The sequence below is a fragment of the Hylobates moloch genome, unplaced genomic scaffold (assembly GCF_009828535.3).
Source record: "Hylobates moloch isolate HMO894 unplaced genomic scaffold, HMol_V3 SCAFFOLD_8, whole genome shotgun sequence".
In the NCBI taxonomy this organism is placed as follows: Eukaryota; Metazoa; Chordata; class Mammalia; order Primates; family Hylobatidae; genus Hylobates; species Hylobates moloch.
In genome coordinates this window covers 6361563-6370592 of record NW_026652283.1, presented here as the reverse complement: position 1 = coordinate 6370592, position 9030 = coordinate 6361563, and the positions used below count along the sequence as shown (strand labels likewise).

General features: G+C 50.9%; 2 protein-coding genes across 4 annotated transcripts in view; one reads left to right on the top strand and one right to left on the bottom strand.

Annotated features, from left to right (window-relative positions):
- Nucleotides 1–9030, top strand: part of VAMP1 (vesicle associated membrane protein 1) — a 77368-nt gene that overhangs the window by 19488 nt on the left and 48850 nt on the right. The gene's annotated exons all lie outside the window — the stretch shown is intronic.
- On the bottom strand, nt 115–7339 carry CD27 (CD27 molecule). Of its 3 annotated transcripts, XM_058443571.1 has the most exons (7): nt 6775–7339; nt 6446–6582; nt 5779–5866; nt 1649–1828; nt 1371–1460; nt 988–1107; nt 115–734 (listed from the first exon to the last, which is right to left on the bottom strand). In XM_058443571.1, the coding sequence occupies exons 1-7, from the start codon at nt 6908–6910 to the stop codon at nt 610–612; spliced, it is 876 nt and encodes a 291-aa protein (XP_058299554.1). In that variant the 5' UTR covers nt 6911–7339; the 3' UTR covers nt 115–609. The 3 variants fall into 3 exon arrangements, with proteins under 3 accessions (XP_058299554.1, XP_032015274.1, XP_058299553.1); XM_032159383.2 differs by lacking the exon at nt 5779–5866 and having other exon boundaries at nt 6451–6582; XM_058443570.1 differs by lacking the exon at nt 5779–5866 and having other exon boundaries at nt 115–1107; nt 6451–6582.

The window sequence follows — 9030 nt, the reverse complement described above, 5'->3', positions numbered from 1 at the left end:
TCACCACCCACCTCACCCGGAAATCCCCAGGTGATTTCAAGACCTGACTTCTGCACCCTTTTGCTCCCCACCTGTCTCAGAAAAGTGGAGATATAACTGGGAAAAGGGGATCTGAAGTCAGACACAGGATCCACAGTAGCCTGGGGACCTTTCTCACCCCCGCCCTTGAGCAGGCCCCAACATAACCGGCTGAGAAACCTCCTCTGCCAGATCCTGAGCTGAGCCAGGAGGCTGCCAGGAACCTGGATTTTGGGACTGGAATTTCAGAGAGGAAGCTGGAGAGCTGCAGGGTGGTCATCTGTCACTTTATTTTGCCCGTCTTGTAGCATGTGGGTCTTTCGCTGCGGGAAGTGTGTTTTACAACCAGAGCCCCCGCCCTCCTGCAGCGCAGGCGCAGCTGGCTGGGCTCCTGCTTCCCACTCTCCACCTCATCCGTATTTGTTCTCGTCCCTGCCAGTCTGGAAAAGACACTCTGTCACGTGTACACAGGAAAGGGCCCTGACAAGAGGATGGGACTGCAGTTGTGGCTGCCAGGTCTCACTCTCCCTTGGATGGTCGGCGGGGTGGGGTGGAGGCCAGGGATGTAGTGCAGCTCTCGCAGGGGCTGGCTCAGGGGGAGGAGGCAGGCTCCGGTTTTCGGTAATCCTCCTGGATGGGGATGGTGCTGCCCTCCTCCTCCCTGGGGCAGCTGTAACGACAAGGCTCTGCAGGCTCCACGGGACTTTCTCCTTTGTCTGCAGAAGGAGATCTGATGAGTCTTGGCCAGCAGTAGGGGCAGGGGGAGACGGGAGAAGGAGATGGGCAGAGGCAGGTGCGCTTGGGGGAGGGGTGTCAGGAGCACGCCAGCTAAGGGGAGAGAAGGGGTAGGACCAAGGCTGGTGAAGTGGAGCTGGTGGGTTTCAGTGAGATTCCAGGCGTGGGCAGTGGGGTTGAGCCAGTGGGGTGTGGTGCAGGGGCAGGACCGGAGACCTGTATTCTGTCTCTTACTTGATCTATATTTCCTTTGTTGATGGAGGAACAGGGCTCCGGCCAGGGTGAAAACAAGGAACATTCCGGAGAAGATCACAAGGATCCGAATAAGATCTGAGCTGCACAGGGATCTTTGGGCTGTGATAGGAGGGGACACACAGGGGTTAGGGGAGGTCTAGCCCTTGCCTTCCTCAGCCCAGCCCTCCTGTCACCTTGCCTCTCCCTTTTCCCCCACCGTCTTCTATCCCACCCGCCACCGTTGGCCAACTCCTCTCCTAAATGGTGGACTCTGCTTTTTCCCCTCCTCTTATCCCTACTCCTAGGAGCTTTCTGTCTGGCTTCCCTCCTGGCCCCTCCTGTATGCATTCTCTCTAGCGGTGGGGATTAAGGAGAAAACTCACGTGGCCTGTGGGTAGAGAGAGTCCGGGCAGGCAGCTGCCTGAAGTCAGCCAGAGTCTGCATGTGCCCAGCTGTCCTGGCCTTCAGCATCTCTGGAAAAGCAGAGACAGAATGAGTAGCAGCAGGGAACCCCATAGGGCACATGTGAAAGCCTGAGAGGCGCTGGATGGGATGGGAAGGCAGAAACAGGCTGACCTTATCTAGGGGTAGGAGTGGGGAGTGCTGGCTGGGGTATCACCCCTACCCTACATGATGGCACAGAGAGTTGCCTGGAACTTACCACTGACATAAGGTAAGTGGGTGGGCTGAGGGTGTGGGCTCAGGGCCTGAGACGGCTGAGTGGTCAGCGAAGGGTTTGGGAGAGGATCGCACTCGGTGCACTCCTTGTCCCTGCACTGCCAGCCATTGCGACAGGCACACTCAGCATTGGCAGTGATGGTGCAGTTGCGAACGAGAAGACCTGGGGGAAGAGAGGACCAGGGAGCATAGGACGCTCAGACCTGTGGAGACCTTCAAGGTCCACTTGCTTCATCCCCCAACCCCCATCCCAGGCCCGCCTCTAGGGACATGCTTCCCTTTCCATTCCCACCCCTGCAAAGGCCTGCCCTTTGCTCACGGTCCCCCAATGCCTTTGCCATTATTATTGTTATTAAAGAAGAAAGTTGGACCTTTCGGAAGAAAGATTCACGGATTCAGACATAGAAACCATGAAAAGTAGAAAGAGCTTATATAACTTTCTCTTGTACTCCCTGATACTTTTTTTATTTTTTATTTATTTTTTTGAGATGGAGTCTCGCTCTTATTGCCGAGGCTGGAGTGCAATGGCGTGACCTTGGCTCATTGCAACCTCTGCCTCCCGGGTTCAAGCGATTCTCCTGCCTCAGCCTCCCAAGTAGCTGGGGATTACAGGTGCCCGTCACCACACCCGGCTAATTTTTTGTATTTTTAGTAGCAACAGGGTTTCACCATATTGGCCAGGCTGGTATTAAACTCCTGACCTCAGGTAATGCACCAGCCTCAGCCTCCCAAAGTGTTGGGATTACAGGCATGAGTCACTGTGCTAGGCCCCAATACCTTAATAACTTTTAATTAAAGTATAATATACGTACAGAGAGGCACGCATGAGTGTAAAGCTTAAGAATTTGTACAAATTTGGCTCACAGGCGTAACCAGCACCAGATCAATAAATAGAAAATAGCCGGGTGAGGCAGGGAATTGCTTGAACCTGGGAGGTGGAAGTTGCAGTGAGCCAAGATCAACACCAGTGATCTCTAGCCTGGGCAACAGAGTGAAACTCCGTCTCAAAAAAAAAAAAAAAAAAAAAGAAAAGAAAAGAAAGAAAGAAAATAGCCAGGTGCAGTGGCTTATGCCTGTAATCCCAGTACTTTGGGAGGTTGAGGTGGGTGGATTGCTTGAGCTCAGGAGTTTGAGACCAGCCTGGCCAACATGGTGAAATCCCATCTCTACAAAAAAAATACAAAAATTAGCTGGGCGTGGTGGTGCACATCTGTAGGCCCAGCTACTGGGGAGGCTGAGGTGGGAGGATCGCTTGAGCCCAGGAGGCAGAGGTTACAGTGAGCTGAGATCATGATACTGCGCTCCAGCCTGGGTGACAGAGTGAGATCCTGTCTCAAACACCACCAACAAAAAACAAAACAAAGTATATTAGGGATTCCCAGGGGCTGGGGCTGGGGCTGGGGGTAGTTGAGGGAAGAAATGGGGAGTCATTGCTAAGGGGTACAGGTTTCTTTGGGGTGATGAAAATGTTATAGAATTAGATAGTTTGATGGCTGCACAACCTGTGAATACACCAAAATAAATAAATAAATAAATAAATAATAAATAGTTACTTGATTACAATTACTTAGCCCTTTTTTTTTTTTTTTTTTTTTTTTTGACGAAGTCTTTCTTGCTTTGTCACCCAGGCTGGAGTGCAGTGGCACGATCTCGGCTCACTGCAACCTCCGCCTCCTGAGTTCAAGTGATTCTCCTGCCTCAGCCTCCCTAGTAGCTGGGATTACAGGTGTGTGCCACCACGCCTGGCTAATTTTTTGTATTTTTAGTAGAGATGGGGTTTCACTGTGTTAGCCAGGATAGTCTCAATCTCCTGACCTCGTGATCCGCCCACCTTGGCCTCCCAAAGTGCTGGGATTATAGGCGTGAGAATTTGCCTTTAAAATACACATTTTGCTCAAGTGTAGGGGTCCAATGCTGCGTGGCTGTATGTTAATTATCCTGGGGGCGGGGGTTGTAGGGCACTAGCTGGGCTGGGCTGGGCTCGCTGGCGACTGGTTTGAGAGGAGGGTGATTCAGAGGAAGGCAGTGGCACCCAGATGTGGGACAGGCTGCAAAGAAGCCTGGTGGGCCTTAGGGCAGATGCTTGTGGGGACCCAGGGAGTACTAGGTGCCCTGACAAGTGGAAGAGGGGTGCAGAAAGGGAGGATGTCAAAGGGAGAATGTCAAAGGTCATAACCAAACCTAACAATTTTCTTCTACTTAGACCTTTTGTCAGGACAAGGAGAGGGACAAATTCCTTCTTGGCATTCTTATGGCCCTGTGACCTGCTAATGAATGCTGACTCTGAGTTGCTACTAGAATTTGGTTTCCTTGTGCCTTCCCAGGAATTGTGAGCCATGTTGGATAAGGACGTGCAAGGGAAGAATGAGGAAGCCTGGGGCAGTGCAGGAGGGGAGAGCACTGGTGGTAGGTAGGAGTGATGACAAGGGTCTCTGCTAAAAGGGAAATGGAAGGGTTAAAGAAGCAGCTGGGGATGATTAAAAACAATGAGGTGTTCTCACTTATAGGTGGGAATTGAACAATGGGAACACTTGGACACAGGAAGGGGAACATCACACACTGGGGTCGGGGGAGGGGGAGGGATAGCATTAGGAGATATACCTAATGTAAATGATGAGTTAATGGGTGCAGCACACCAACATGGCGCATGTATACATATGTAACAAACCTGCACGTTGTGCACATGGACCCTACAACTTAAAGTATAAATAAAACAAACAAACAAAAAAACAATGAGGTGCTATTGTTTCAGTGGTGAGTATCAGGAGACCTGGGAGTTCTATTTACCAGGTATAACCTGGGCTCAAAATTCCAGGCTGACTTCAGGCATGTCCTCATCTCACAGATGCCAGCACTGAGGCCCAGAGAGGGCCAAGCTCATTCAGCCCGCCCATCTTCTCACCCCTGGCCGCAATTCCCGGGGGTCCTTCTGCAGCCAGGTGCTGCTGCAGTACTTTGGGATCTATTGGCTGAGCTCCCAGAGAAGGGTCATGGATTGGGCTAGTTTGGAACAAGTGAAGGGACTGAAGATGGGCTCAGTAGGGGGCGAAGACCTTCGGGAAGGGTCTGCAGAGTGAGTAGGGGGGTTTTGACTAGGAAAAATTCCAACCCTGCAGGGGCCGCTGCCAAGAGAAAAGCATCTATTACAGTTAACATTTTTAAGTTAAGTAGCCTGAGGAATATTTCTTGTGTATTAAAGATGTTCCTCTTTGGTTGATTTGCAATGGAAAAGCTTTTGTTTTCTTTTTTCTTTTTTTCTTTTTTTTTGAAAACAGGGTCTCACTCTGCTCACTCTGTCTCCCAAGCTGGAGTGCAGTGGTACAGTCACGGCTCACTGCAGCCTCCACTTCCTGGGCTCAAGTGATCTTCTCACTTCAGCCTTCTGAGTAGCTGGGACTACAGATTCGCGCCACCACGCCTGGCTAACTTTTTGTATTTTTAGTAGAGACAGGGTTTTGCCATGTTGCCCAGGCTGTTCTTGAACTCCTGGGCTCAAGGGATCCGTCTGCCTTGGCCTCCTAAAGTGCTGGGATTACAAGTGTGAGCCACTGCACCGGCTTTTTGTGCATGTGTGTGACAAAGGGTTTTGCTCTGTTACCCAGGCTGGAGTGCAGTGGTGTGAGCAGCCTGGACCTCCTGGGCTCAAGTGATCTTCCCACCTCAGCCTCCCAAGTAGCTGGGACTACAGGCGCACTACCATGACCAGCCAATTTTTTTAGAGACAAGGTCTCACTATGTTGCCCAGCTGGTCTCGAACTCCTGGGCTCAAGTCTCTACAAAATATACAAATACCCTTCTGCCTTGGCCTCCCAAGTGCTGGGATTATAGGCATGAGCCACCACATCCGGTCTTGGTTTTAGTTTTTGTTTTTGTTTTTATGGGACCAGGCACTGTAGCTCACACCTGTAATCCTGGCACTTTCAGAGGCTGAGACAAGAAGATTGCTTGAGCCCAGGCGTTCAAGGCTGTGGGGAGCTAGGATTGCACCACTGCACTCCAGCCTGGGTGACAGAGCTAGACTTTGTCTAAACTAAACTAAACAAAACCCAATACCAAGAGACCCAGTGACACCAAACACGTTTTGCAAGTAGGCAGTTTAATAGTTACAGATACCTAGTTCTAAAAAGTGTCTTGCTAGAGAACAGTTGTTCAAAGGGGCCACTTTAAAGCCTGCTATTCTAGTGTATACTGGCCGTAGTTTCTGAAATTGTAGCGAAGATGGAGAAATAACAATAGCATTCAGAAGCACAACTGCAGATATTATACTTCTTAGTTTAAAAACAACTTTTTTTTTTGAACTATAAAAACACAGGCTACATACATACTCATTTTCTCAAATTGGCTTTTGTGCAAAAAAAGGTTGTTACCTATTGGGTTGTTTTGTTATTTCCTTAGAAAGATGTATTCCGAATTCCCAGTGGCCAACCTACGCATATGCACTCTGGGAACACAGTCAGTTTATTGGTTGGGGGTTGCTTGCCCGAAATCTGGGGTCATAGAGCCACTTCTCTCATTTTGTTGTCTTGATCCTGTCCATAGACCCATTCTCACCAATCCCTCAAAGTCTATTTATCCCTTTCCCTGAAATACTAGATGTCTGCCCACGTTAATTCATGCCCCACCTAGGGTGCCCCATTTCCCAGCATTGGCTCCGCTTGTTGTGAGCCTTGAAGAAGGCTAAAGCTTTGACCCCCTCATCCTCCGTGCACCCCCAAACCCATCACCAGCCTTGCTCCCCCAAATGCTTGTCCAGTGTCCCCACCTACACACCCTTGCCCACCTCACCAGAGTTACAGTGCCGACAGCTCTCACAGTGGGGCCGGCTGTGGTGGTCGGGAGAGAAGGAGACCCCCGGTATGCAAGGCTCACACTGGGCAGCCTTTCTGTGCTGGTCACAGTCCTTCACGAGGAATGTTCCTGGGAGGAGAGGGTAAGGGATCAAGGCCTGAGAAGGGCTGGTTGTCTGCCCTCTTCAAGGTGGTGCCTCCCCACAGCTGCAGGATTTCCCTCCTTGCTTGAGCTCAGTCTCACCCTGCGCCTGTTTACTGTATTAACCCCAGTCCTCTCTCTTTGGCCACTCACCTGGCCCTTGCCAAGGCCCCCTCTTACCTGGCTCACACATCTGGCAGCACAGCTTTCCCTGAGCCCAGTAGTGCCTCTCTGGGCAGCTCTTGGGGGCTGGAGTAGCTGAGAGCCCCACCAGGGTCCCCAGAACGCACAGCCACCAGGGATGTGGCCGTGCCATGGTCCCTGCCCAGGGAGCTCCTTTCTGTGCCCAGTTGCTGACGCTGGCCTCTGGAATTAGCACCTCCAAGCTGGGCGCTGCTGTCTCTTCTTTGCACCCCCTGGGCAGTGGCTGCTTCAGGTGGCAAGCCAACCTTTGAAGGCAGAAACTCTATTGTGGCTGTTTTTTTTTTTTTTCTCTCATAGCAGCAACCTCCACCCCCTTCCCCTTCCGTGTGCTGGGGAGAGTATTAAAGAGCAAACCCTGTCAGACCTGCTGCTCTTCAAGCATGCCTCCTCCAACATGTGAGCCTTCCTTAGTTTCTGCCTCTCCTGCTCATGAAGCATGTAGCCCACTGACTCCTGCTTCTTTGACAAAAAGGTGGTGGACACACAGTCGCTCACCCCTCCTATTCATGCACTTGTGCACACAGGTGCCCACGTTACCCCCCACCCCCTCCCCCCCGTCCACAGTTTACAAATGAATTCGCATGTCTCCCGTCTCCCATACCTGCATCCCTCCTTTCACAGACAACAATTGAAAGGATGAAGGAGAACCAGAATTGAGTACAGGTCCACAAGCTCTTATCTGAAACTTTGGGGGTCAGATAAGTTGTGGAATTCAGAATTTTTCAGGTTTATACAGAAACTAGCACCACAAAACACCCTTGGGGATTTGGGGTAGCCTCATAATCAAATGCAACATTTCTGCAGCAAAACTATTGAATATTTACACCAACTGGGAGGAAGCTTAAATAGCCTTGTCTCAATTGAGGTCTGGTTTGATGGCCAAACAAGTTTGCTACAGAATGCTCAGAATTGCAAGCAAGGGGCGTAGAGCTGCCTGTCTTCTGTCACACTCTGACAGATCACCTATGCTCTCCTTTAATCCTCATGTCAGTCTCTGATGTGGGTGCCACCTACTGCCCACATGGCCTTCCCTCTCAGACCCTTGCTCACCCCTCATCTTTGTGCCATCTTTATCCTCCCCTTCCCCACTCTGGCTGTGTCAGTCACTGGTGTCCTGGATCACCTGGAGCATCTTCTCTCCCAGCCTTGGGCACTTGGGATTAAAGGTAGCTTCCTACAGGGGTCATCTCTTTTTTATTTTCCCAGTTCTCCCAGCAAGACTGATTTCGGGATATTGGAAACAGCTAGACTTTTCCCTCTTTGAGTCATGGGGACACACACGGGTCAACAGCCTCCTCCACTCTTTCCTCAGCAACTGATATGTGGAATGGCTGGAGTGCAATGATGCAATCTCAGCTCACTGCAACCTCCGTCTCCCAGGCTCAAGCAATTCTCATGCCTCAGCCTCCCGAGTAACTGGGATGACAGGTGCACGCCTCCACGCTCAGCTAATTTTTGTATTTTTAGTACAGATGGGGTTTTGCCATGTTGGTCAGGCTGGCCTCAAGTTGATCCGCCCACCTCGGCTGGGATTACAGGGGAGAGGCACTGTGCCCAGCTTATTTTTTGTACTTGTAGTAGAGATGGAGTTTTGTCATATTGGCCAGGCTGGACTGGAACACCTAGCCTCAGGTGATCTGCCTGCCTCGGCCTCCCAAAGTGCTGGGATTACAGGCATGAGCCACCGCGCCTGGCCGGGCCCTTCCTTTTGTCTACAGGCCCTGGGATGCAGCCCGCTGACATATTCCTTGAAATCTCACACAACCACTTTCTCTTTTGGGGTCAGCCTCTCCCCCATGCCTGAATGGGGCATAAAAGTATATGGTATTTTCTCAACAGCTCCCTGCTTTTCTTTCCTTTCCAGAAACAGGCCCACAGCAGTCCTTCCTGAGAACTCTGAGGACTCTCATGACTTTTTTTGTTTTGTTTTTTTTTTTGTTTTGAGACAGGGTCTCCCACTGTTGCCCAGGCTGGAGTGCAGTGGCATGATCTCAGCTCACTGCAACTTTGCCTCCCAGGTTCAAGTGATTCTTATACATCAGCCTCCCAAGTAGCTGGGATTACAGGCACCGGCCACCATACCCAGCTAATTTTTTGTATTTTTAGTAGAGACGGGGTTTCACTATGTCGGCCAGGCTGGTCTCAAACTCCTGGCCTCAAGTGATCCGCCCTCCTTGGCCTCCCAAAGTGCTGGGATTACAGGCGTGGCTACCGTGCCCGGCTTCTTCGTTT

Excerpts from the sequence above, each read along its gene's own strand:
- CD27 (XM_058443570.1), bottom strand. The coding sequence starts at position 6,910 with ATGGCACGGCCACATCCCTGGTGGCTGTGCGTTCTGGGGACCCTGGTG. Across the intron at positions 6,583-6,774 it reads CTGCCAGATGTGTGAGCCAG|GAACATTCCTCGTGAAGGAC; the intron begins GTAAGAGGGGGC and ends CTCTCCTCCCAG. Across the intron at positions 1,829-6,450 it reads CTGTCGGCACTGTAACTCTG|GTCTTCTCGTTCGCAACTGC; the intron begins GTGAGGTGGGCA and ends CTCTTCCCCCAG.